The sequence below is a fragment of the Penicillium citrinum genome (assembly GCF_028827155.1).
Source record: "Penicillium citrinum strain IBT 23319 chromosome Unknown utg000009l:1.0-4274883.0:1.0-4276374.0, whole genome shotgun sequence".
NCBI lineage: Eukaryota > Fungi > Ascomycota > Eurotiomycetes > Eurotiales > Aspergillaceae > Penicillium > Penicillium citrinum.
In genome coordinates, this window is record NW_026622694.1 from 1087324 (window position 1) to 1115083 (window position 27760).

At 47.9% G+C, this 27760-nt stretch overlaps 9 protein-coding genes across 9 annotated transcripts; 4 read left to right on the top strand and 5 right to left on the bottom strand.

The window, feature by feature from the left end:
• Nucleotides 1-115: 115 nt before the first annotated feature.
• On the bottom strand, nt 116-422 carry N7469_009882 (uncharacterized protein; the record flags this gene model as incomplete). The annotated part of the gene is made up of 2 exons (XM_056648787.1): nt 116-297; nt 368-422. 2 exons carry the CDS (start codon nt 420-422, stop codon nt 116-118), a joined length of 237 nt encoding a protein of 78 aa, XP_056495918.1.
• Nucleotides 423-701: 279 nt separating this feature from the next.
• On the top strand, nt 702-7680 carry N7469_009883 (uncharacterized protein; the record flags this gene model as incomplete). The annotated part of the gene is made up of 2 exons (XM_056648788.1): nt 702-5769; nt 5837-7680. 2 exons carry the CDS (start codon nt 702-704, stop codon nt 7678-7680), a joined length of 6912 nt encoding a protein of 2303 aa, XP_056495919.1.
• A 656-nt stretch (nt 7681-8336) lies between these two features.
• N7469_009884 (DUF4050 domain-containing protein) lies at nt 8337-9572 on the bottom strand (the record flags this gene model as incomplete). Its single annotated transcript, XM_056648789.1, has 1 exon — nt 8337-9572. One exon carries the CDS (start codon nt 9570-9572, stop codon nt 8337-8339), a length of 1236 nt encoding a protein of 411 aa, XP_056495920.1.
• A 1000-nt stretch (nt 9573-10572) lies between these two features.
• Nucleotides 10573-13447, bottom strand: N7469_009885 (ATP-binding protein; the record flags this gene model as incomplete). Its single annotated transcript, XM_056648790.1, has 2 exons — nt 10573-12695; nt 12799-13447. 2 exons carry the CDS (start codon nt 13445-13447, stop codon nt 10573-10575), a joined length of 2772 nt encoding a protein of 923 aa, XP_056495921.1.
• Nucleotides 13448-15456: 2009 nt separating this feature from the next.
• N7469_009886 (LIM domain-binding protein) lies at nt 15457-17790 on the top strand (the record flags this gene model as incomplete). Its single annotated transcript, XM_056648791.1, has 2 exons — nt 15457-15730; nt 15926-17790. 2 exons carry the CDS (start codon nt 15457-15459, stop codon nt 17788-17790), a joined length of 2139 nt encoding a protein of 712 aa, XP_056495922.1.
• Nucleotides 17791-18943: 1153 nt separating this feature from the next.
• On the top strand, nt 18944-20037 carry N7469_009887 (urease accessory protein UreG; the record flags this gene model as incomplete). The annotated part of the gene is made up of 3 exons (XM_056648792.1): nt 18944-19119; nt 19270-19368; nt 19497-20037. The coding sequence occupies 3 exons, from the start codon at nt 18944-18946 to the stop codon at nt 20035-20037; spliced, it is 816 nt and encodes a 271-aa protein (XP_056495923.1).
• A 433-nt stretch (nt 20038-20470) lies between these two features.
• Nucleotides 20471-22152, bottom strand: N7469_009888 (WDR46/Utp7 family protein; the record flags this gene model as incomplete). Its single annotated transcript, XM_056648793.1, has 2 exons — nt 20471-21448; nt 21520-22152. The coding sequence occupies 2 exons, from the start codon at nt 22150-22152 to the stop codon at nt 20471-20473; spliced, it is 1611 nt and encodes a 536-aa protein (XP_056495924.1).
• Nucleotides 22153-22466: 314 nt separating this feature from the next.
• On the top strand, nt 22467-24936 carry N7469_009889 (small subunit rRNA maturation protein TSR1; the record flags this gene model as incomplete). The annotated part of the gene is made up of 2 exons (XM_056648794.1): nt 22467-22572; nt 22703-24936. The coding sequence occupies 2 exons, from the start codon at nt 22467-22469 to the stop codon at nt 24934-24936; spliced, it is 2340 nt and encodes a 779-aa protein (XP_056495925.1).
• Nucleotides 24937-25515: 579 nt separating this feature from the next.
• On the bottom strand, nt 25516-26058 carry N7469_009890 (uncharacterized protein; the record flags this gene model as incomplete). The annotated part of the gene is made up of 2 exons (XM_056648795.1): nt 25516-25731; nt 25792-26058. The coding sequence occupies 2 exons, from the start codon at nt 26056-26058 to the stop codon at nt 25516-25518; spliced, it is 483 nt and encodes a 160-aa protein (XP_056495926.1).
• Nucleotides 26059-27760: the final 1702 nt, after the last annotated feature.

Consider the following 27760-nt stretch of genomic DNA (forward strand, 5'->3'; position numbering starts at 1 on the left):
CGTGACCCATGATTGTCCAAGATGACAGAGTTCGCACTTCTTTCAAAGCCATTCTCTGTGATCACCCTCACATCCAATTTCTTATGTCTTAGCAACACCTGCATGGCATAAGAGACTATTGATCCTTGTCGCTTCCGGCTGCCCCAGGCGTTGGTTTGGAGCTCTGGGAATTGACATCGGCAGAAGGCCCGTTGATACTCAATGGGGCTCCCGCATTCGATTGAGGACCAGCAGGCCCGTTCCCATGTACCTTTTCAATTGCAAGTTGTTGAAATGTGGGTTGGAAAGTGTAGTAGCCTGCGGAGAAAAATTGACGTCAGAACTCAGTCTAGCTTTCGACAGTGCGTTGTCCAAGGGGTCTATATACCCGTAAAGACGCCAACGCCAATAGCCAAGGCAACTGGCAAGAAATTGCGACTCATTGTGAAGTGTGTGAGATTGGAGCTTTTGTAACCAAAAGTTGGGATGTTAAGACTGGACGATGCGGTAGTGCCGATTGCCAGGGCGGAGACCCCGTTATCGCCGGCACTTATCAGTCGCCGCGGCGCGTCTTCAATTTTGCTTAATTCTATCGACGCGTCTTTTCTTGTTCAACGAACCAATTATTCGTGGTACACGAGTTATACGCCTTGCACTGATCCTCCGGATACACCATAGATGACTCAATGACCCGCTAAAGAAATGGGCGAAGCCCGCCAAGGATGTCAGTCGAACCATGGCGGAAACGAGGGTTTGTCCCGGACTCGGACGACGAAGACGAGTTCGAGTCTCTCGATTCAAATAAGGAGAACGTTGGAAATTCGAATGAGGATGACCAGGATGATATTGACTTGGATTATATTCCGCTGCCGTCATCAACATCGAAATCCGCACTCCAGGACGCCTCCGAACAAGAACACCAGGACGGTGGAGCAGATACGTTGAAAACGCCTTTGAACAAGAAAAACGGCAGAAAACAGAAGACGAATACCACAAGTCCTGTGGCCCGACAAACTACATCCAGTATACCGGATCAATGGACTTCTGCAGCCTCCAATGGAGCAACGAGCGCGGAAACACCTTTATTTAAACAGACACCGGTGCCTCGTCGATCGGCCAGGAAACATGGAAAAACGCCCTCGACAACGAAGAAGGATACTGAAACTGATATATGGAATATCCCATCATCACCCGTTCGGATGACTATGTCGTCAAGGAAATCACAAAGTCAAGATACCACACCCAAAAATCAGACTGCGAAATCATCTGATACTTCAGATATTGACGAGAATAATACGCCTCAGACCGTCATTCGACAGAGTAATAACACTGTATCACGAGATTCATCCCCGGACGAGTTGATGGTGCTTGTACCCTCACCGAAAAAGCCGACTGAGAGCAAAGAGAAGAATTTTCGTGATGAATCACCAAAACGAGCTGGCTCAGATGATGAATCTTCTTTATCATCAGCTAAATCAGAGGTCTCCGCTCCGTCTCCAGTCCATTCCCAGGCCAGACCAGGCCATTCCAATGAAGGAGGCGAGCAGGATATTCTGGCGCGGATTCTGCCGGATCTTGAGATCCCCGACGAATTTCAACAGCAATCTTCCCAGCAAGAGCTGCCGCAGGAGGAGGCTCCCGAGCAGCCTATTCAAGAGGAGGTTGAGCCTTCGGCGCCCCAGCAAGAACCCGTCCAACGACCTATGCGATCACTTCGAACCCACAGACCGGAACAGATGAATCCTTACACATACGAGTCCTTGAAATATATGAAATTGATGAGGGATGCCGGTGTGCGTCCAGTCAAACTGCGCGTCGAGGCAGAATCACCCAGGCATCGACCAAACGAAACAACAAACGAAAGCCAAGAACAAGATACTTTTGATCCGAATGCCATCAGATCAAGTCCTCCTGCAGAGGAGTATCTTCCAGCGCCACGACCGGAACGAAGAAACGACAAAGAAACGAATACACCCCGTGCCCAAAATAATGACCGAAATCCATTGACTATCCGACGAAAGCAATCCACGAAAAGACGAAAGAGATCTCGTTCTAGTACTTGGCATGACGGGACGCATTCCGTCAGTAATGACAAAAGAGCGCAAGTATCCATTAATTCTCCTCCTGCTAGTCGTTTGGACTCTTCAATCTTTGATTTCCCGTCCAGCCCGCCGAATACAGGAGGTCTACATTCAGGATCAAATACTCCGCGCGCTTCAGAAGGCTTTCGTTACCCCCCGGGTTTGACTCCTCCGCCTACTACCACCGCGGCTATTGACTCAAGCAAGATTACCTCAGACGTTGATATGTCGGCCATAGCGAATGACGCGGAATCAATTGCTTCCTCCGAGGAAGCAAGCTCGGAATCATCTGGCGAAGATTTAGAGACTGCAGAGGAACGTGAGATACGAAGGCTTCAGCGACAGACTCGGGGTGTTCTGCCTGCGTCATGGTCTCGCATTGAAGCGGAGCAACGCTTGCAAAAAGAAAAAGCCTCTCAAGCAAACCGTCTCGCCTCCCAACGAGCAGACGCCAAGGGTGTTGCCAAGAAGATCATACGTAAACATGATAAATCTATGCGACCCAGTCTCATGGATCTTGGAGATGACGATGAGAGCGATGGGGATAGTCAAGGCGCCAGACCACTCCAGCCAGATGAGGAAAATCCAGACGACGAGGTGCACAGGATCGTTGGGTTTGAAAACCCCTTTGGGGAAGCCGAAGAAGAAGATATCATCGAAGACAACCAGGTTGATTATATGTTCCCATCAGCCTCTCGCAACCGTGGCAAAGGGGGAGCCCTGAAACGATCTCGTCCCAAGGAAAGTGCCTACGCGAAAGAAAGAAGATTGAAAAGGGCTCGACTGCAGAAACAAACCAGGATAACTGATTCCTCATTTGGCGCTCGTCAAAATAAAAAGTCATCCGCACGCTCGACACCCCGGCTGAGCATATTGGATGCTCCCGATGTTGTCAATCGGGCCCATACAGAGCAACCGCAGTTTCTAAGGGTTGCAGCGAGGAAAGCTCGCTCGCGTCGTGATGGAGGGCGGCAAAGTCCAACACAGAAGTTCTTGCAGCTTGGCTCAAGAGTTGACACGGCAGATGCGAATGAGTCTCTCAGGGCATGGAAAAGAGGAGCAATTCCACAAACTAAGCTCCAGCGACCTCGAACAAAACCTCAGAAATCTCATTCAGCCAAGAGGCATCCAAGCAATCGCCAACCAAACGCTGCATCTTCTCGCACGTCTCGTTTGACTAGTCAATTTCCTATTGTTGACGCTGGTCACAATTTCGATGATGACAATCAGTCTACGCGTGAACGATTACCAAATGAGGCCAATGCTCTTCCCGTGGAATCATCCACTACTGAATCCACAACAGCAAGATCCACACATGCTGAACGAAGGGGTCATCAGTGGATGGTTCAACGCAACACTGCAATATCATCATTGACACGAAATGACCCTCGCCCTGCGATTGGAAGTCTGACAGAGCGCAGTGCGGGCCAACCAACCTCTAAAGCGATGTTCCGCCAGACACTCACTCTTCTGAATCGAGACTTCCGGCATAGAAATTCGTCCCGAACATTCAAACCCAGCCTGACACTTGATAGGTTCATCTCCGGTGCTGGGCCAATAGAGACATCGGGCAGGGCTCCGGTCCAACGACCTCAAGATTCCGGAACGGAGAGAAGAACAAACCTACAGGCCCTGGCCTCGCAACCAGCCGTCTCAAACAGAAACCCTGGCCGTCACTTGAAAAAGAATCCGCCTAACCGTGTCAATCCGACTTTGGATGAATATCTGCAAGACCCGGGAAATGCGATGCCGATTCCCGATGAGCAAGATATTTTCGCATCGACCGCACCTCAATCTACTCGCCCTTCCGCTTTCAATGTCGGTGGTGGGCTGTTTAACTGGCATCGTTCATATCCGCTCGATTTTGCGGTCCATCCTCTGTATGACGGGACTTTCTTTCATGAGTCTACTTTTCTGGGAAGTGGAGAATTCGCAAAATCTGTACGAATTCTCAATCGAGATTTGGATCGAGATACGGGATTTTCTTCCGTTCCCTTCAGGGATCAGGTATTGCAATGGGGAGTTTGGAACGACAAAGTATCCTCGGAGATAGGCACTGTATTTGAGATGATTATTGAATCTGTCGAGTCTCTCAATGTTCCGGCTTCTGAAACAATCGAATCACCGCTAACGTTGGCATCAATCACATTCCGAGCTTTGATAAATTATACCACTGAGAAACTGGCATTCACCGATCCTATTGACCGGACTGGATTCATAAGTCGGTCGTTAACGCTATCTCTGAAATTGAGAGATCCCATTGTTGCCTCTCTCGCAGATAACAGCGGCAATAATAAGGATTTGGCTAGAATTGTATGTTACAACATGGTCTTTGCCAACCAAATACGCCAGATTGCGATGCATAGTCTCGTCGGTCCTTCGCTCGGTGAAGAAGCAACAGACCTGGTCAAACTTTGTGTCAAGGATGTCATCGGGTCAATTCTGAGCTCGTCTGGGAGAACTGAAATTCAGCGTCTGCTTGGCGAAAATGAAGAAGGCCAGCGTCGTGAAATGGGCATTCGTGATGACTTTCCGACGGCAGAAGCGTGCGTGGTTACGGAACAGCTTTTGCGTACCTCGGAGGTATTCAATGGAGTGTTGTATAATTTCGAGAACGAGGCTTATGCCAGAAGCATCGCTCGCAATCCAAAGGATATCAGCAATCTGGAGACTACCTGGCGTAGCCTGTTCATGCATTTGCCTTTCCACGAGATTGATAATCGTGGAATTGTTCGCCGAGAACTTCGCTTTGCATCCAAACATGACAATTGGAACCTAGTGAAGCAACTTCTCACCCCGGCATTTGAAAGCTACGACATTCACTCAAAGACCCATACCTTGTCATACAATACTTATTGCCGAACTCTTTTCCAAAGATGTCACCGTCTGATCAATTCTTGGGGTTGGAGAGATTGCAAATCTATTCTTGACATTCTATATGATTTCTTCGCACAGAGAACTCTTTATAATTTGAAACTCGAGGCAGGTAATGGATCGCCTGCCTTTCTCGACGAGCTTGACCAAAACCCTTCTTTGGAAATTCGGCCCGGCGAACCGGCTTTTCACACCTTTCTCAAGATCATTGCAAGTGGGCTACGGTATTTGTCTAAGCGTTATGACAATAAAAAGATCCGCAACTTCGCATGGCGCCTTTTACCAAATCATGGACGGATGTACCCAAAAGAAGAATCTCTGCTTCGCGACGATTTGGATGCATTGAGGAACCATCATGACCTTCTCTGCACATTGTACTGGGTTGTTCCCAATGGTTATCGACCTCGACTAGAAACCATCAAAGATCTAGTCAATCCAGCAACCTCCCATCGCAAAACCTGCAGCATCAATCTACAATGCTGGGCAAGACTCGTTCGATTCAAATTATCTACAGATGAGGAAATCCCGGGACTGGAACCATTCGCAGACTGGCATACATACTTCGTGACCGAGCTCCGGAAACAACATCTCCTTGCCCGAAGCGAGGCAGAAGCACAACGCAAAGACGGCACTTCATTTCTTCAGAACGATATTGAAAGCATCGTCATTTCGAATCAAAAGCAAATTGAAGATTTGTTGGGTGAAGCACTTGACGGCATGCTTTCTGCCATTGAGCGGGCACCTTCGCTAGAGCATGCCCATCGATTGATCTACAAAACCCCCTTTGAATCACTTCTCTCATTGTTCAATCCGAATGTCCACAAAAAGGCAAATAGTGTCGTATCGAAGGCACTGGCCGTTATCGCAGCCTATACCCAAAAAGACAGCGCTGCCCCCCCTAGCGCCTGCTGGAGAGACCTCAACATCCACGACTTTACCAGCTGCAGAGGACGATAGCCAAGAATACGGGGATTGGGCTGATATCGATGCCGTAGTGACCCAAAATTCAATTCTCAGTGAAGGTATCGAGCACGTCCAGTACGCCCTTCACCCGGTCGTCTCTCGTCTGGTTTCCAACTGCTTTGGAGAAGACAAATGTCCCGAAGACCCAATTCTTCTAAGTACCATTGATACATGGACTTCAGTCGCACAAGTATTAGTACGGCATGGTCTCAAACGCTGGGATGACTATCTAAATCCATTCGGTAATGAATCCTGGACGAGACTTCGGGAAACGATTCAAACTCGAAAGTTCTCACCCCAATTCCTAGCCGCGTGCATCGAAAAGGATACACAAATACTCTCCGATTGTCGAATGCTTGTCATGGGGATGTGGCTATCGTGTTTAGTGGAGCGAGCATCTTTGCTTAAATTCCAACACCGTCTCACAGAAGCCCTACTAAATGGTCTCCCGGGGGATGCCTTGCTTCAAAATCTTCCCTTCTCAAAGGACAAGAAATCCGATCGATACAAGCTTACGATCGAAGAATTGACCCAGCGCCGCATTTCACTTATATCAAGCGTTTTGTCCAATATGCGAGAACACGTACTACGATTGGAGATCGAAGGCAATCGCGATTTATCCATTGTCAAGCAAGAGTATTCAGAATCACTCGAGTCACTGATGACAGCCATGAAGAAAAATTATCGAGAACTCGGTAATGGAACTACTGAAGCTGTCCAAGGTGCATATGTCGACTTCGTCCACCGAATCATCCGATTCTTACAAGAACTCACAAGCGACATCAGACCCGTTGATCCATTCTTCACGGACTCAGCTCTATTCCCGCTGCCATCTACAGATCCTCGATACATAGTCGCGAAACTCAAACGCTATGAACCGAAACTTTCTTCTAAAAAGGAACTTCAGACGTTGATCATGTTCGTTCAAAGTATAGTTCAACGCGCCGTTTTGGAGGGTCAAATGGATCATCTTACTGAGCAATTTCATACGGCTATGAAGGGTACTTTTGAAACTGGTGATCTTGAAAGACCCACCCTTCGAACTGTTCTGCTACGATGTATCTTTCCCGGATACATTGAACTTGCATTCAGTATACCTGCTGCTTGGCTTTTATGTCGACCGATTATTCGGAGTATTAGTTTTGTATTCAAGGACTTGCTCTTCGATCTGGATGCGACGGATCCGAAATGTGTTTCATCTGTAATTGAGATTTTCAATGCAGTTTTCCACTCTTCGTGTCGAGCTTTGCGTCAACTTTTCAATCGTCCCGTTAATCTTCGAAATCCTTCCATTTTAACGATGCTGGCTTCTTTCATTGAAATGGTCTCTTCATCTCTTGTTGTGGTGGATTATCTTGATCGTTTGACTGATCATGCTGATGAAATCGTCTCATTCATTGAATGGTTCCGTGATCTTGCAATTGCTGTCCTATCGCGTTTGAACGACACAGACCCAAATTGCGTCTTGGATGTACTTCCCTCAGCAACAGATTCTGATCTTGAAAGACACTCGAGAAATGCATCTTCGGGTCTACCGGCTCATTTAGTCGCAACTCGCAGCATTGCATTCGAGGAACATCAATCTTGTCTCAAGAATTGGTCTTCGCATGGAAGAAAATTCTACTATATTCGCCCTGGACATGAATCAAAGGAAGTCTTGATAGAACCCCAACTTGCTTTCCAGCTTGAGGATGAGGTCGAGCCAAAGAATGTTTTCATTGATGCTGTGAAGGATTTCACAGATCGGATTTCTCGGTTGGAATTACTCCCAGATAAAGAGTAACGCGTTGATGATATAACATTTTTCCTTTTCTCGTCTGTTGAATTTCCTTTCTACGACTCTTTTTTCTTTCTTTCTTATATTGTTAATTATGAGATAGATTTCGCATGCTTAGCATTGGCGCCTGGTGAATTCTTCACACTTATTGGCATTGGGAAATCATGATATCAGCGGGGAGTTCACGTTGGATTTGATAGGACTCGTACGTTTATCACGTTAAAAGAATAAAATGTAAGATGAACAAAATGTCATGAAAACCATCAAGACCTGCTTGTGTTTGTAAAATCCTGTGCATAGTAAGTAATTACTATTTGCACGCTCTTTGCATACGAAGTCACTGCCAGGCGAACAATCAAAGAATCCAACAAGAAAATAATGAAAACAGCACATACACTCGTAACTACATCCTTCATCCTTTTCACATTCTCGTCGTATGTCTCGGGGAGCGTCATTAGATAACAAGGAGTAGGAAACAAAAACCAAATAGCAGCACCATGATCAAGAAAAGAAAACAAAAACCAAAGGGGAAAAAAAAGAACGCCAGATGCATCACGCACAAGAGCGTAACATGACTCAAGATTTGATGACAATGCTAGAACCATCCCCCCCATAACGCCATTCATATCTTTGCGATACTACTATCTTCAAAAAGCTCGAATTCAGGCACCATTGCCAACACCAGCATCATGACTAGAACCACGGCGATGAAATGGATTATGAAATACTTTGCGCATAGCGTTTGTAATACTATTTTTTCGTCGTGATGCCGGTGCATCATTGCCTGCATCTCCGGTTTTAGGAACGGACGCGTCGTCTGCAAGGACAATTGAAGTAACGGCTGGTTTGGGCGGCCATTGACCATCTGCTTTCCAACCTTGGACCATTGCCTTAGTGAGGTCTGCCAGATTCACGGGTACGGTAGGGGTCATTCCTTGCACGACAACCTTCGTATAGATTGAAGGGTAGATTGTTGGATTGATCGTTGCGCGGATGGGGTTTGACGGGGATATCAATGGAGGTGCGACTGGGATGAGGAGTTCTTCGAGTTCCTCTTCGTCCTCATCCTCTTCACTATCGCCGTCATCAATGGCTGCGTAGTTACTTGAGCTTTTGCTGGAGACTTGTTGATCTGGCTCGGTAATGCTTGTCTCTGTTGAGCCCTTGCGCTTGGCTTCTTCATCTGGAGCCGTCGAGTGCTCTTCCTCCTGATCCTGTCGGCGTTGCTGTTCTTCAATCTTCTCGCGCTCGGCGAGAGAAAGTGTCGCCTCGGCATGACTTGACAGTACCGATGCATCACCAGTCTCAACAGCTTCACCAACGACCTGAGTATCTGCAGACGGGGAAGCTGCCGTGCCGCTCTCCTCTGCCGAAGTGCCCGTAGTGGTGGTGGTAGTAATATTAGGAGTAGTAGGATTCGCATTCAAAGCAGATTGGTCCTTTGCTGGAATTTGTGTACCAGCCATCTTGCGCTTATGTTCCTTGGCACGAATTTGCCTCCGTGTCCGAGCCCCAGACCAAGCATTTCGTTGCGCGATCCATCTCCGCAACCCCTCATTCCAATCCATCTCCTCCTGCATCTGTCGACGACGCCGCCGTCGCTGCTCAACAACCGGATCACCTGGCACCCTAACTACACCAGGCGAAGACTCCTCATCCTCAGATTGGTCCGAGGATTGTGGTTCAAGCTCAGAGCCAGAGCTATCGAATTCGCGACAGCGCCATTCGGTAATTTCACGATTCTGCGAAAGGGTGCCGACGGAGGAAGACGAAGACGAAGAGGAAGGACGAGTCCCATCAGGATTTGAAGAGGGGTTGAATTCCCAATCATTCCGTACAACCTGACGGATAAAAAGCTTTGCCTCGCGAACGGCCGCGTCGCGACTTTCGGTCGACATGATTTTAAATAATGTGGGGTCGATGCGGATCCGAAGATTGTGTGTGCAGAGAAGTAGAGTGTTAGGATTGGGGAGGAATGGAAAAACTGGGTTGAGAAGAGGGGGTTGCTTAATGGAACCAAGCTCCGAAGCTTCTCAAGTGCGCCCGGGCCCTGCAATGGTATCCGCTCCCACTCTGTGAATTCGAAAGAAAAGAAAAAAAGAAGGAAGAAGAAGAGGAAGAAGAGGAAGAAGAGGAGAAGACGAAGCTTGAGTGGCGGGCGGAGAGCGATGACATCGCAGGCACGTGCCCCGAAAGGAACTGAGTGTAGTACTACAATCTTATACATATATTTATATTTATATATACTTCAGGAGATGATTACAGAAAGGAATTGTTTGTGAGATCTTTATCTTATTACTATCTATTCAAGTCATGTCGTGGTGCTAATTGACGTTACACAGCGGTGGCTCTCTTTTTTCCATATAGATTAGCCCTATCTAGGGGGGGAAATACCAAGCTGACCGTTCCCTTTCGATACTGTCAAATTTGATATTATTACACGAGGGATTCGGGGAACTGAATATGCGAGATGGCATCTCTCGTCTTGCCTCTCAATGGTTTCTAGGTGGATGATCATTGCCAACTCCACAGTGTAGCCGCTCGGCAAAGTTTATAGTTGCGGGTCGTGCTACATCAAGCGAGCTTTGCATCACCACTGGCACCTGTCAATGTTTCAGGTTAGATTTATTCTTGGATGATTCAGATAGACTTACGACCAAGCTGTCATGCTGTTCAAGTGCAGGAGTTACTAGTGTCATGGTTAAGATTAAATGCTGATATAGACATACTACACTAGTGTACTACTGGTGGTTGTGATTGGTGAAGCCATATTAATACTAGTACACAGGTATATCTTCACTTGTTTATTGGTACATGTCTATCATATCGCTTATAGTGTATAATGTTACAATCCAAAAAAAAAGAAAGAATCCCCACAAACTATCCTCTAGAAAAAGATCATGTCCGAACACGCGCAGACTCTTCCCGACTCTCCTCACCAACGGCTGGAATAAATCCCCATCCAGAATTCTTCTTTCTTTGAGCTTTACGATCACCGTATTGTTCGTCGAACTTGCGAATGGCAGATAAAGAGGCCATATCTTCACTGATAGATGCGCTGATTTCCTGCATTCCGAGTTCGAAATGAGATGATGTGAGTGTGCGACGTTCCGGATATTGATAAGGCCCGTCTCCCTTATGTTCTGCTGCCGCCTTATTTTCCTCACGTACACATGCTAATGCCGCAGCCACAGACAGGTTTTTCAGATCTGATCCAGAGTATAGAGGGGTGCGATGGGCCAGGTCCGCTAGGTCAACGGAGGAGTCGAGTTGTTCGTCTTTGAGATGAATCTTAAGGATGGCTTGGCGATCTTCTTCCGTTGGAAGATCGACCAGTAGTCTTCGAGGGAGACGGCGTAGAACCGCATCATCTAGGTCGAATGGTCGATTGGTGGCAACCATAATGAACGCTGACATGTCATTCATACCATCCCATTCACGCAAGAATTGGTTGATGAGTTCCCGATGCGAAGTACGACTGCTGGCTCCAGTGCGTGAACAAAAGATAGCATCCGCCTCATCGATGAATACCACACATGGGCTGAGTTTCTTTGCCAGGGTGAAAATAGCTTTGACATTCTTCTCACCTTCTCCAACATACATGTCATACACATCAGATCCACTCACTTCGAGGACAGTGGCCCCGCTTTCGCGAGCGACAGCCTTGGCGAGGAGTGTTTTTCCGGTACCAGGGGGTCCGTATAGAAGGAGGCCGGGGATTTTGTCAGTTGCTAATACACCGTAAGTGAAAGCCTCTGGGCGAATGAGAGACAGTGAAGTCAGTGTCTTGAGAGCTTCCACGGTCTCGGGGAGAACATGGACATCCGAGAAAGTAGTTCTGATGCTGTTTGCATCAACAACACCGTTTAGAAGCTTCTTCTCGTGAGTTGAACAAGTCTGGCGTAAGGATTTTAAGAGTTGCTCCCGGCTTTGGCCACTGGGTTCGGAATTTTGAACGGTCTTTCCTTGCAGCCAATCGCTAGTAACCCGATCGCCTCCATCCATGAGCTCAATGCCCCGTTGGATATGCCTGAAGCCGAACGGCTCGTCTGACTCTGCACTCCCAAGTGCAAGGGTTGAAAGCCAGTGCACTTGGTTATAAGACCAGAAACGGTCTTTGATACCAGACTTCTTGATCGTCGACTCCTCAAGTGGCCAATCGCGAGTACCAAGAACATCATCCTTCACTGCCGATGAAGTTTCATTTAATCGATATCGTAACATTGATTGAAGATGACGGATGTTGATGTCCATTGTCCGCTTTTGATGATCTTCGGCAAACGTTTTCTCTACTGTCTTCGCATCCATGGAGGGGGTAATCACCAAAGTCTTAGAGAACTGGTCGTCAAAGACATTCTGCAAGATCTTTGGGCCATCTCGAGAGTTGGCATGCTGAAGATCTTGAGACGTGCTTCCAACCAGTAGAATTCTTGACCCTGCTCGCCTGCGCTCTTGAATAACTTTCTGTAGAAGACTGATGACTCGTGATCCCTCTCTGGAGCTTTGAATTTCACGATAATCCTGAATGTGAATAATTGTGTCCCGTGGAAGAGGTTTGTCGGCAATAGGCTCGAGCGCTTGTTCAGCCTCTTCAATTTCAGATTCGGCCTTTTTGAGGCTAGATTGGGCGCCTCCGTTGGCAGAGTAAAGAAGCTCATTCAAAAGGCCAACCCAACGCTGTTCCATGCGTTGCCCAGACCCCCTTGAAGAGCTTGGCTCTTGATCTGGCTGACCATTGATCGACGCCACAAGTGACTTCAACCCAAGCCAGTTTGGAAGCGGCACATCACCGGAATCTTTACTAGCTTCAATGGTGATGAAACGAGGAGTACTCAGTTCAGCGTGAGTACCAGGGTGAGCACCCGCTATCTCAGGGATGTCTTCATCGGCTTCGCCACTCTCTCCAGGCTCAACGAAAGCAGCCATTATCTTAGGGCGGTAGACTTCGTAGCCGAGCGAGCGAATGGCTGAAGTTGCACCCGACTCCGCAAGGTCATGCTCGCTGAACAACTGGGCAATATCTTGTGCATTCAGCGTAATCAGATCGGTATTCAAATCATGAGACAACCGCTTTACGACAGCATCCAAGAACATGATTCCATCGTTACCGGGATATTGTAATACCAGGTGTGATTTCTTCGCAGGGGGGTTCTTTTGCATATTGCGGGGGCGGTAAAAGCAAGCCTGCCTTAACTGATGCGCGCAATTCCTCCCATAATGGTTCGGCAAGGGCATAGCGATTCTCGTTCGACTCTGGTGGGTTTGATGCAGCCGAGGGATCTTCTCCATTCCCACCAGAGGCCCGTTTCTCCACTGCCTCATTATCGGGAGCATTTTCAGATCTCGGTTTCGATTTTGTGATATCGACTTGGTGCTGAGATTGTACCATATCAGCGCGCGCGCTATGGGAGACTACATTCTCCCGAAACCAGGTTGGTATGTTCGCTGCTAATGCATATTTTTGATGTTGTTGCTGCTCCGACTGTCTATTTCTCATGGCCCTGCGAAGAGCAGATCCATATGGCCTGGAGGCGGATTTTGTTGCCTTTTCAGTGGTTGAGGTGGATACTGTATCATTTGCGCTGCTTTCCACGCCGGCGTGGCGATTATTTATGACATTGTTCGTATCTGTGGGCGGTGTTGAGCCGTCGGAGGATGGTGATGAGAGCCACTGCCGTGACAAGTGGAACCGTCGCGAAGGCACGGGGAATCGGCGATGAGCGATGAGTCGACACGGACGCACTATTAAAGGCAGTCTCCAGGACTGATGCATTGCACGATACATCCAGGGCTCTGTACGGCAAGATTGTCGCGAAGAACGAAGTGCAATGGACGTTAAGGCCAAGCTGCGCAGGATCCAAGTCTCCGCGGGAGTGATATCAATCACGTGATTGCATAACTGGTTTTTTAAAGGCAAAAAAGATCCATTGAGAATTAAAGCCTTAGAGACGGCTGAATGAGCAAGTATTGTTACATCCAATACAAATTATATTCACTGAGAATATGTATGAAGAGCTTGATAACTGGCTTGCAGTGAATGGGTGTTAGTAAGATGGTCTGGAAGTTATGTACATTTATACCCCAATGGATGTGTTGAATCATCTTCAAGCTAATTTAGCCCATGCATCGTCCATGATGATACTAAGCTTCCTATTAAATGTCGAGAAACAAAATGAAGTGGGGCTTGGGATTTAATGATGACCCTTGTCTAATTACGCTTGAAGAATGATCTTCGACCAGGATTATAATAGAGTTCATGTTGGATTACGAAAGATACAGTGGAAGCTTTCCAAGGCAAGAGTTCCAGGAAGATGTATGAAATGAATATATTCTTCATCACGGATAGAGTGCCCTAATGGCATGATGTTCCAATGGTATGATCTCGCGGAGTCAGCTCGTGACCTAATGAAGAGCTGGATTAGCTGATGATCCAACTCAATGGCATGTTGTATGCAAAATGTAAATGGTAGATGTTTCTCAGACAAGATATACTGGCAAGTAGCAGACCAACCGGGAAAGGAAGGTCCGAATTTCCTCGTCATGGTCGATTTGGTAGATAAAGAAGAAAATAAAGGTTTGTCATCCTCGAAGGGGAGAGGGAGGGAAGGGGGAGTGGGATGTGAAGCAAAACAATATCAACTTACCATCATCGAAGGGAAACCTGCAGCGATGAGCTGATCGAGGTTAGTGGGCGGGAGTGCAATTCGTGAAACTACTGGTCAGACATCATAACCAGTTGCTTTTCCACTTTGATTCTCGTGGCAAAAGAGAAAACACTTTGGAGTGGGAAGCAGCACGAAGGAAGACAAAGGAAGGAAAACTTTTGGAAGCGGAAAAAAATCGAAAAATGGCTGAAATACACAATAATCACGTGACTACCATATGAGGCTAGCGCGGCGTGATTGAAACGACTGCAAAAATGAGAAAAGAAAAGGATTGATTGAGATGGAATGAACGGCAGTTGAGATGAAGCAGTAATCCTCTACTCTTTTTCTCATTCTATTCCATTCTTACTATACTCTCGCACATTCAAATTGCTAGATCATTCATGGAGTACCTTTTCAACATATAAAATATCGCGTTGTCTTCGGTTACATCCACTTCGGAGCCGGTTCCTCCGTCCCCAGTTCTCTCTTTCGCTCCCACCGGGCGATCATCCTCAATCTCAACGTATAGGCGATCGTGATTCTCTTCTCGACTTCCACCATTTGGCCTCCATTCTCCTTGTAAGTGGTACCCTCTTTTCTTTCTCATCGACAACCATCTTTTTTATTTTTTTGTTTTTATTGTCGATCTTCCCTCCCAAAATAGGCCCTGCAGCCCAGCCCCTCCACACGCCTCCCTATTACCGGCCCCGTCTTTCTTTTCCCGTCTCTTCCACCCACTCTAACCCCCCCCGATCACACGCTCTGCCTTTAGTCACCTCACCTCCTTCTGCCCCCCAATCTTGACTGACAAAGGTCTCTATCTCAGGTGAAAGAGGCCTTGAGGCGAACCCGGGTGAGTTGAATAGGCTGAGATCTTCCCCCGATCGATGCTTCGGCCTTGTCGCGCGCTGTATCAATTCGCCTGGTCTTGGCCTCCCGCCCCGAAACGCTAAAACCCGATTGTCGGCCCATCTCAGGCGCGCGACTTCTATCGCCTACTGACCTCTCTCCCTCTCCCTCTTGGTCGCCTTTGTCTTGTCGCTTTTGTGGGTGACGGCCGTGGCAACTGTTTTCTGGTCGTTGCTGAATCCTCTCCGCGATGATGATGGCGCAAACGTTTCCCGCTCATCAAGGCATGCCGCAACATGGCATGGCCCCCGGTCACCATCCAATGGCCGCTCAACACCCAAATGCTGGACATCCCGGACCAGGAATGGTACAACAAATGCATCCTGGTGTTTCTGGACCGGGCGGACCTCAAGGAAGTCAGGCAGGCCCGATGATGGGTGGAATGCCTCCGGGCGCTGGTGCCGGCGGCCCTGGTCCCGTACCAAACGCCCATGCTCTCTCACATTTGAACCCCGCAACGACAAATGCGCATATGTTCCAAGGGCAAGGATTTCAAAATTGTGAGTTTGATCTCTTATCTGATGGGGGATGTTTTGATATCCTTTGATATGCCACTGGCCGCTTTCTGCAATCAGAACACGCGATTCACGCCGGCCACGGACATAACACTCGTCTATATATTCCCCATTCGATGATTCCTTGATCGATCATTTGAATCACCAGCATATGCTAATTATTCATCTTATCTGCTTTAGTCCCCAATGTCCCAAATAACCCTCAGCTCTTGCAGCAACAGCAGCAGCAACAACAGTTGTTTCGCCAACGGTTGATGATGCAACAACAGGCACAGGCGGCGCAGCAGCAACAACATGGTCTTCCTGTATCATTACCAAATGGCGCACAGGGACTGAATGCTGCTCAAATGGCTGCCATGCAAGGGAATCCTAGAATGGGCCAGGTGAATATGATGCACCTTCAGCAGCAGATTCCTCATGGCCAGCAAGGCCTTTCGCAGCAACAGATGTTCGCTATTCAGCAGGCGCAACAACAAGCGCAACAACATGCACAACAACAGGCTGCACAGGCAAATAACGGGCAACCGGGCCAGCATACTCCCCAACGTGCCTCTGCGCAACCTCCGAGTATGCATGAAGGCCAGACTGGCACACCACAATCCCAACATGGTGGGCCCCCTCAGAGCGCAACTCCGCAGCCGAACCAGCCGTCGCAACCTCCCTCAACTCAGCCACCGCAATCACAAGGCCCTCAACAAGCTCAAGCCACTCCAAACCCTCAACCGCAATCGCTTCCCCAGTCCCAGCAGCCTGGGCAGCAACCTCCTCAGCAGGGCCCCCAATCACAGCCCCAGCAGGGTGCGCAAGGCCCGCAAGGTCCAGTGTCTGGCCCGCCAAACCAGCAGGCTCTTGCTGCTCAGGAGGCTCAGTTAAAAGCCCAGCAACATCAGAATCAAACCGCCTTGATGATGCAGCAAAGGATGAACAATCGCCAGGGTCAAGCTATATTACGCCTCATTTCTTATGCGGAGAACCTTGGCAACTTCTCAAGTCAAGGAGAGGCAATGGACCTCGCATATTGGCATAACTTTGTGGATAGTTTTTACTCCCCTAGTGGAGTGTTGCGTCAGGGTGTTTGGAGCCCTCAAGGCGGATCCAAGCAATTTGAAATCTCCACTCCGGCGCTCGCGAGGTATTACCTAACCCAGTTCAACAGCGGCATAAAACGCATTCAAATGGTTGTTGAGGGTGCTCGTGAATTCCCATTGCCAAACGGCACACACGGCGTGGATGCCCCCAAGGCATATTTCATCTATTGGTTCACGAACGACTGCCAACTCTTCACCAATGGACAACTTCGTGCCCATTTTGATATGAACAATAAGATTGATATGTTAGACTTTACTGTCACCAGCCACAATGAATTTGTTCCCCGAACCCTTGTCCAGTCTCTCGAGGCCTCGGAACAGAAACAGAGCCCGAAGGCAACCAAAAATCCGGGCAAGAGGGGACAAAAGCAAACGCCTTCTGTCTCGCTCCCAGAATCAATGGTGACTCCTAACGGTGTTCCAGGGTTGGTGCTGGATTTCCTCGAGATGGCCGAAACCATTTCTCATATGCAAATGCTCTTCAATTACTCGCAACAAAACCCCAATTTCTCACCCCCAGAAGCTCTCCACAACCTTGTCAATACTCTTCACACGCCGGGTTCAGCTGCTCAATTCGCAAACCCAATGAACCCAGGCATGCAGCCTGTACCTAACCCCCGCGGACCTAACATGAATGGTCCCTCACAGTTCGCCTCCCCTGCCATGGCTCACCTTGGTCTCCCTGGTGCCCAGGGTTCGCCTCACCTGACTGGTTCAGCACATGCGAGCCCTGCCCAAAGTCAAATTGCCGGTGTCCCCGGAATGCCTGTCCAGCCGTCACCAGTTGGCGCAAATAACAGCCCCAACGTGGGTGGTAATAAACGCCGTCGTGCCAGTACCGTGAAGATGGAGAATGAGGACGGCGGTGCTGAGGTCAATGGCACAGGCCCACAAGGGGGCGCCAAAGTAAAGGCCAGTCCCCGAGTACCCAAGAGACAGAAAGGAGCTGTGGCTTAATGGATTCATTGCGCCGGATATACCCATTACTTTCTAATGGCTTTTGATTTCTTGTTTCACGTTTCAAGATACGGCAACTGGCGTACAATTGGATACCAGGACGACAGCTCGTGCGTCCCCTTATATTGACTTCTTTCTGAGGATTCTCTTTGGCTTGCACCCCTCGAAGGGAACTTCTGCTTCCCTTCTCTCCTTTTTTTTCGGCTCTGACGTTAAACCATACCTATGACGGGGTATAATTATTGTCCAAAGTGTCTTCTTCCTTGACACCATCTTTTGGAAACCGTGCCTCTGGGAGTAGACTTGTGGACAACTATCCACAGCGGTTTCCCCCATTCAACTCCGATTCTAATGTACTCTACCTGCTCCTACCTTTTCAGCGTTTCTTTGGTTGGCTTGGAATCATTGCCTTGAATCTGCATGTTTTTTTGTTACCAGCTCTACTCTCCAAACCCTCTCTTTCCTATGCAACTAGGGTTTGACGATTTCTGGATTGATATTGATCTTGTACGGAGGCGTTTTTGCCTCCCCATTTACTGTGATTTTCTTTTTCACTTCCTTATTACTATCCTCTTTCCCCCCTTCTCTTGTTGAGGGCCTGGATGATTTGGCCGAATCCTTGATATCCGTGTTGGCGATTGCAATGGCGTCAGGCTTATTTATTTCTCTGGAGCTCCGTCTGCGTGCATTTTTTGGAAAGGGTTTTCCTTTGACTTCCCCCCTTTTTGGGTCATGAGTTTTGAATTCTTTGATGATTTCCCTATCGGGGGCTCATTGTTTTGCCGCAATTATTTTTTTGACGAATCCATACATATCAGCAACATGTGCAATTCTGTAAACAAAAAAACATCCACAACAACGACAACAAATTAGATGCAATAATTGGTAGATATCACTGAAATATCCAACAATTACTTCCAAACCAAGTTCTGAACTTTTACACTTGGCCGAGCCGGCGACCTCCGCTCGGCATCGGCCAGCTTTTGATAAAGTCTCGGCATTGCCGCGTTATCGCGAGGTGATTGATTCCCCACATAAAATCGCCCTTGCTTGAACTTGCCCCTCTTCGCTTCCCCGAACTTTTTTCTTTGAAAGTCTTCCCACTCATTCTAGTTTGATTCTTTTATATTTTTATTTTGTTGTTACGCCCATCATGTCGCACACTCATTCCCACGATACTGGCATTAGTCACTCGCACGATGACCCTTTCAATGGTCACGGTCACTCTCATGATATTCTCGATGGTCCGGGTTCATACCTCAATCGTGAAATGCCGTTGATTGAAGGTCGTGATTGGAAAGATCGTGCTTTTACCATTGGTATTGGAGGGTATGTTTTTCAATCATCATTTCTTGAGTTGAGATCCTAGAAAGAGATAGCATCCAAATGATTGAGGATGGGTCATATTTGATCTAATCCATGGCGTTGTTACTCTTTGCTACCTGGCAGAATATTATATTAACAATATAATTTATTTAGACCGGTGGGATCTGGCAAGACTGCTCTAATGAAGGCTCTTTGCCAGGCTCTTCGTGATGAATATAACATTGCAGCTGTTACCAACGATATCTTTACCCGGTATGATACTTCTACATGGATACCCTAGTATAGGTGTTGTTACTGCATTACCATGAAACACACAGTATTATACTAAGACGCAGAGTATCAATACTAGCAATATGTCCTAAACTAACACGATAAAACAGTGAGGACGCCGAATTCCTAACCCGCCACAAAGCCCTCGCTCCATCTCGAATCCGCGCCATCGAAACAGGCGGATGTCCTCACGCCGCCGTTCGTGAAGATATCAGCGCCAATCTCCTCGCTCTACAAAATCTCCAACGCCAATTCCAAACAGACTTACTCCTAATCGAGTCCGGAGGCGATAATCTCGCCGCCAACTACTCGCGTGAACTGGCGGACTTCATCATCTACGTTATTGACGTTGCGGGTGGTGATAAGGTTCCTCGGAAGGGTGGACCAGGTATTACGGGGTCTGATCTATTGGTTGTGAATAAGATTGATCTTGCTGAGGCTGTTGGGGCGGATCTTAAGGTTATGGAACGGGATGCGGCGAAGATGAGGGAGGATGGTCCGACTGTTTTTGCGGTTGTTAAGGATGGAAAGGGATTGGATCATATTGTTAATTTGATTATTAGTGCCTGGAAGGGAAGTGGAGCTTATGAGCTTAGCTTGCAGCGGTGGAAGGATGGTGCTCAGCGTGGTTCGGGAAGTGTGGATGAGTAGATGGTGGTTTATAGCTTCAAGATGATGTACTAGAGTACTTGGGTCAAGGTAGGCCCTAGTACTCTAGAAGCCCTCGGTGATCACAGCATTTTCATCCTAGGTAGGAATGGAGCTAAAGTTGGAATTCTATTTTATGGTTGGAAGGAACCTTCAACATGAGACGAGTTAGATAGTACAAGTGATAATCTTTTGCTTTTGAGTGCCGGTTGCTAAAGACAAAGAATTCTATACAAGAAATGAAGAAATAAATAGTTGTATAGAAACATGATCAACGCATTTTTCCCTCCCGTTTTCAACGCCTGAAATGCTGTGATCACCGAGGACTTCAAACGTATCTCACTTTTGAAACAAAGGAAATTAAGAAAGTTAAACAATGAAAGCCATGGCTGGGTATCTGGATAGTGTCCGTAGAAAGAAAAATGAAGAAATACAATCAAGAATCCTTCTTCGCGGCGAATCGACCCAGAGCAGGTCCCAGGTCCTCGCGCTCTTTGCGGAGTTTCTCCTTGGTACGCGCATGATGTTCCTTGCGCAGAGCCTCGGCCTTGAGTCTCTTCTCATCAATAACATTGCCACGACCCTTCTTACGAAGATATTTCCGGAGAGCACTGTTGCGGCCTCGACCACGGTTCTTAAGCTTCTCCATATGATCCGCCGGACGGTGGTCAAGATTACGAGCCTCTTGGACCTTCTTGTCACTGATGGTATCAAGCTTACCAATGACGTTCGGGTCAAGAGAGATCATATCAGGTTGCAGTTTGGTGAGCAACGAGTGAACCTCAGCCTCCTGGCGCTGCTTGGTGTTTTCGTATGGGTTGGCCTCCAGTGAGTCGAAGTTGGGCTCACCAGCACCAGGGACGATAAGACTTGCGAATCCTTGGTCGTGACCTACACCTAACACATCTTCGTATGGGCACCAGCGGAGATTCTCAATGCGTTGTCCATCTCCACCCCAGGCCATGTACGGACTGTTCACCTTGCCTTGATCAGCGACGGCGGCATCGAACAAGCCACGCCACACGCTGACCTGAGTACCCCAGCCCACTGCGGTCAGACCGCGGTCACTGATAGATACAGAAGCACCGGGCTGGTAGCAAGAATATGAATGTACCTCTCGGAACATACGAATATCCCAGACATTCATCTTCTGGTCCTGACCTGTTGAGACCATGTAGCGGCCCTGACGATCGACTGCAAGAGATCGCACGGGTCCGCGGTGGACTTGCGCCTTAACAAGTGCAGTTTGTGAGTTGGGTGACCATAATGTGACGGTTCCATTTTGGTGTCCAGTGTGCAGAATAGCGTTGTGTGGGTTCTGGCAGAGAGAGGTAGGGCGTCCTAAACGTGTAGGTAATTCGGCAACCGTTTGGCCAGTGGATGTATCAGTGTACTTCAGGAAACCGCTGATTCCCTATTGCATATGTTAGTTCGCAAGGCCCAGAGAAAGTGTGTGTTTGCGGTAAAAAGAAAAGGATAACATACAGCACTGGCAAGGAGGAAGTGGTATGGAAGAAACTCAAGGAAAAGCGGTTCCAAATGCTTGTTCAAACAGTGAATCTCAACACCATTATGATCATAGATGTAGACGTATTTCTTTTGTGCAACTGCAAAGAATTGGTTGTTGTGTAGCCAGCGCGCATCGCGGACAGTCTCGTTCAATTGAAGTTCGCAGCCCAATTTGCCATCACGCCAATCCATCGTCGCAACATGTCCCTTTCGTCCTGCGAGTAGCAGATTGCGTCCATTTCGAGTATAGTCCATGCGATAGGGTCCAAAGTCGTTGAGTCGTAGCTCGAAGCCTTTTTTCGCCGTCTCCAGTCCAACGCTTTCTTTGATCTCGTCTTGTCGAACCTTGTAGGTTTTCTCCAATTCGCCCTCGGGCTCGAGGAATCCGGCTTCATGCTCCAACAGAATCTCCGCATCCTTAGCCTGTAGCATTGCATTTTTGTGCTTCTCTTCCTGAAGTTTCAGGTTGCTGCGGAGCTTCTTGTCGCGAATGTTCTTCATTGAAGGAGCTTTGCCACGTCCATATTTTTTCTGAGCCTCAGCCAGACGTAGCTTAGCCTCACGATCCTCAGACGACATTACTGCCTTATCGGAAGCAGAACCAGCCATCTTGTCGAAATTTGTTGAACAACCTCCAAGCCAAACCAAATAAGAAAAACTTGGACGTTGGAAAGCGGAGACGCTCACTTTTTTTCGAGGCTGAAAAATTGTGCCAAGAAATGGCGCTCACCGCTCGCTTATCCTCCACTTCGAATTTTTGTTTTTTCTTATCGCCCAATTTTCTCTTTTGGTGGTGGGATTTTCTTTCCAGTTTGGTGTCTTTTTTCTTTTAAATATTTGTGGATTAGTCCATTCAAGGAGTCTGTCTTGATTCTTCCAAGCTGGACTCTCTTCCTTTTCGTTTTAAAGGGTCTAGTGCCAATATGGCGCCCACCCAGGTGCATCATCACCGTTCGACCACCAAGGTCTCCCACAAGCCTTACAAGAGCAAGCATGCCTCTAAGAGTGCTCTGAAGGACCAGCAAAAAGGTATAGCACTATTCGGGATATAATACTCTTACTGCAACTCAGTAATGCGTCTACTGACACTTTTTCTAGGAAAAATCGAGGAGCGGGGCACTCGCAAAACCCCCCCACCAACAGCTCAAGTCCAAGCTAGACCGTCGCAACCAAGCCCGCCAAAGACAACAGCTGAAGCACCAGGAGAAAGCTCAAGCGACGAGTATCTTCTCCGGTCAGAATGGTGCCCCACGACATGTTGCTATCGTCCCTCTCTCCGTCGATATCGATGTTACTGCTGCCATTCGCGCCCTGAATGAAAGTGTCGATATCTCTGCTGAGATTGCCGCCGAAAGTGCTACCCGAGTACGAATTGATCGATTTAAGCAGAGTCTGCTTTACATCCCCGCCAAATATGACCTGATCAGTGCTTTGGATGTGTGCCGTATGGCTGATTTCGTGGTTTTGGTTGTCTCTTCTGAGGTCGAAGTGGAGGAAGAGGGTGAACTTTTGCTGCGCTCTATCGAGAGTCAGGGTATCTCCAATGTTGTCAGTGTGGTTCAGGGTCTTGATAAAATCAACCCTGCCAAAAAGCGTCCTCAGGTTGCCTCCTCACTTAAGTCTTTCGTCAACCATTTCTTCCCAACTGTCGAGAAAGTCATGTCTCTGGATTCGCGACAGGAGTGCTCCAATGCTATTCGGTCCCTCTGTACTGCGACCCCCAAGGGTATCCGGTGGCGTGATGAGCGTAGCTGGATGTTCATTGAGAATGTCCAGTGGCCAGAGGCTAGCTCAGAGGTGGTGGATGATGTTGTTGTTACCGGTGTTGTTCGCGGTCACGGTCTGAAGGCTGACCGTATTGCTCATATTCCTGGATGGGGAGATTTCCAAATTGACTCAATCACTGCCGCTCCTCTGCCTACTACGAAGGGTAAGCGAGATGATGCAATGGCCGTTGATGCCAACGAGACCACGCAGGTCTTGGACGCTCCTACCGCAGACCAGGATGATATGGCCACTGTCGCACCGGAAGAAATTGAGATGGAGGATGACGACGTTGTTTCCATGGCTGACACTGAGCGCAAGGGTGTCTTACTTGATGACCACCACTACTTCTCTGACGATGATTCACACATTCCCGCTAAGCCCAAGCGACTGCCAAAGGGTACCTCCGAATACCAATCTGCTTGGTATGTTGCGGATGTTTCCGACTCCGGATCTGACATGGAGGACGAAGATGAGGAGATGGAGATGGACACAAGCGGCGCACCTGAAGATGGTATCTTCCCCGACAACCAAGACGCCATGACCGAGGGCGGTGGCACTGAATACCCGCAATCCGAGATGTTCCTTGACCCATCCCCCGAGGATGAGGCGCAAGAGCTGGCCGAATACCGCGCCAGCCGCAAAACGGAGGCTGAAGAGGATCTTGAATTCCCCGACGAGATCGAATTGCACCCCAACGTATTGGCTAGAGAGCGCCTCGCTCGTTTCCGAGGTCTGAAGAACTTGAAGATCAGTCCTTGGGAAAAGTCCGAGGATCGTCCGTTCGAGCCGGAAGACTGGCGACGCCTGCTGCAATTCGGCGATTACAAGGGCACAAAGAACCGTGTTCTTCGTGAGGCCCTGGCTGGTGGTGTGAACCCCGGTATCCGAGTCGATATTCACCTGCGTGCAGTGCCCACCGCTCTGCGCCAGAAAGCCCAGCCCTTCGCATTGTTCTCCCTACTACGACACGAGCACAAGAACACAGTCGTCAACGTCAACCTGACCCTGAACTCCAGTGTCGAGAAACCTATCAAGTCTAAGGAGGAACTCATTGTACAAGTCGGTGCTCGCCGAATGGCTGTGAAGCCCATCTTCTCCGCTGGTGACAACACTCCCAACAACGTTCACAAATTCGACCGATTCCTGCACCCCGGCCGCAGCGCCATCGCGACTTGGATTGGACCCATGACCTGGGGTGCTGTTCCGATCCTTGTTTTCAAGAACAAGCAAGCCGAGGCGGATCCGGAGGTCCTTGACACCGCTGATGTCGACCCATTCAGCCTCGATCGACTTGAGCTCGTCGGTACCGGTACCGTCATTGCACCTGACCAAAACCGTGTTGTTGCCAAGCGTGCCATTCTCACTGGCCACCCTTACAAGATCCACAAGAAGGTCGTTACCGTTCGGTATATGTTCTTCAATGCCGAGGATATCCAGTGGTTCAAGGCCCTTCAATTATGGACTCGTCGTGGCCGTAGTGGTTATATCAAGGAAAGTCTTGGTACACATGGTTACTTCAAGGCTACTTTTGATGCGAAGATCAACCCACAAGATTCTGTGGGTATTAGTCTCTACAAGCGCGTTTTCCCTCGTCCTGCTCGGGCTTTGGAGGAGATTGATGCGTAGGTTAGTTGAGGCCTTTATGATTGATTGATTTTGTGTATGAGATGGATGAACTGGGATCTAGAAATATGACTCGGGACTACCGAGGACTGATCCTGCTATTTGTTCGTAGGATAGGATATTTTTGGCGTCATGATATATCTATAAAAGTAAATAGACTTGAGACGTTTCGATAATGAATCACGATTTTCTCTGCTATACCTTAGCACTAAAGGTACTACATACCTAGTAGGTACCTTGGAAAGTACCCTTGCATTCATACAAAATACTACACAGACGATACTAGTGGCAACATCGTTTTTCCTGGGGCCCTTCAAAGTGGTACACGGGCTTTAGTTTTTGCAATAAATACAGTATCGTAGGACAGAAGCAACAATCTCTGATTGTAGAAGACCTCTTCTAAGAGAAGTTGTTTGGTTTCGGAGTGAAGTAGTGGGAGTAAATACAGTATACTTAGCCATATCACAAAGTAGCGTATGAGATTCCCTCTGCGTGACCAGTCGGTAATCATTGATATGGTCATGCCCCTTTACTTTCCTACCACTTGCCAAGATCCAAGCCTAGTAAAACCAAGTCTTGACTTTAACCAGGTTTCGAGAAGAGCTTGAGCTCATCAGGATCAACACCCGCATCATCAGGAACTTCGAAGCGGACTCGCCCTCCAACTCGAATATCCCCCTCGGAGTCCGGTCCCTGGCATTCATCACGAAGTGATTCAAAATAGGGACCAGCCTGTTTAGCAGCTATTCCACCGCAAGATCCTCCAGCACAGGGGACACCCCCAGGGTCACCAGAGCACTGTTTTCATAATTTAGCACAACCATTCTAAGTCGTCGATGAGAGATTTTCACTACGTACTCGCATTCCAGGGCCACAGACCATGAATGCAGCGCCTCCACTGCCGGAATAACCAGTGTTCGTCTCTCCACAGCCATTTTCAGGCCCGGGGTTACAGAGATTCTCGCCTACTGGCGCATCATTGAGATTGTCAATCATTTCATTCACGTTATGCAGATAAGGGCTAGCATCACTTCTCTCACAGATGAAGGAAGTGTTACCCTCTCTGTAGTCAGCGACTGCTAGCCCATTGAGGACTGCTGTGAGGAGTACAAAGCTGGTCTTCATCATGAAGTGCTGATAGGTAAATAGACAAAGTCTGAGCTCAGAAGTGTTGTTCAGCGTTTGTTTCTGATCGTTGGATGGCCAAGGAAAAAAGGTGGCTTCGAGTGCTTCTTTATATACATTTTTGCAACACATTCAGATACCTATCTGTATAGGTATACATAGATGTTCACTATACCCATATAACTACTCACTCTATCTCGAGATACTGCCCTGAAACCGGCCCTTGAAATGATGTCACTCAGGCTGTCGGGACGACTTATTTTCGTTAAATATCGCGATATCTTGGCCTTCAAGGCCCGCTAGTATGATGTTTGTTCTAGTTCCTCATATCCACCCAGAGATCTACATTCTGTAACGTGGGAGCCCGCAAGCTTCCGATGGATATACTATGTAATTCGCCTTATAGAAAAAGAATATTGGTCTGCTAATCCCTCTGCAGCCTGGGCGCCAAGCTATGGACGAATCCATTCTTTCAAGATCACTTCAGCATGGGGCCAAATTTGGCAACGAGCCAAGCTCGCACTTTCGCTCCGCCGTGATATAGGGAATTCTCTTGGCATACGTTGAGCTGGCTGATCTTAGTACAAATGCCCAGGATCTCATCTTTATGAAGGATCTTCACTGCATATCTTCCCGTGTGAATGATTGTAATAATGTGCAATAGGTGCTTCCTTGGTAGTATAAAGACTCTTGGAAGGTTCCGCCCCATCAAGCATCTCTACCTCAAAAGGTGCTGCCAATGAATACTAGTACTGTATAGGCAATATTCTGCACTAGTGCAACTTCGATGTTCGTTCGGATCTGCAGTCTATTGTACTATGTAAAGAGTGTCCAAATTATCCAATTAATGCATTGAAGGACTGTTCTTCATTGAACGTACATTTAGTTACCCTTACTCACAGTATGCCCGGAAGTAGTATAAGATCAGATCGATATAGTCCATGTAAGTGTTTATTGTTGGTGGTCATATGTAGTATGAGTAAGTCGCTCGCATGGAGTAAATGCCACAAAGAACAGAGAAAAAGGAAACAAAGTCGCTCAGATATGTGGAACCAAGATATCACCATACTTTCCCCAATCGACATCACGACTCCGAAGCGACTCCATACCTTACTTAAGTGGCTGGGGCTCGATTCTCATGGCAACAAAGATGGTAAGATTACGATAATATCCTTGCATCTAGGTTAGTCCCGTCGAGGTTGAGTTCCCCTAACAGCACAAGTCAGAAACTTGCTTCTAAACTGGTTCCTAGTAGTAATTATTCTTGTGGTAACTGCTTTGGTAGTTGTGTCAGACCGCAAGAACGTGTAGGGCTTCTGCAGCGGCTTAATAGTACTCAGAGCTTGACTCTTACACTTGGTGACATGCCCATTCGACCTGGAACAGTCAGTATTCGTGAAGGCTCTTTTCTTACAGCCGCAGATACATTTGGTGTACGTATTTCGGACGTGGTAATCATGGCTTCTCGTCACATACAACCATCGATCCCATTGTTATCGGTGCTTCGATTGTTATGCGCTTGACAGACTTGGTGTCTTTGAAATTCATCATCTAGTTTCAAAAAAGCGTTGGCCATTACAGCGTCTTAATCAGGACCAAATGCCATGATAAAACGCACTGTCCATGCTGAATGAAACCAATAGAACTATATGTTTGAAGGAAGAACAAGAGAGGAAAATCGCGAATATCCCGGTAGAGAATC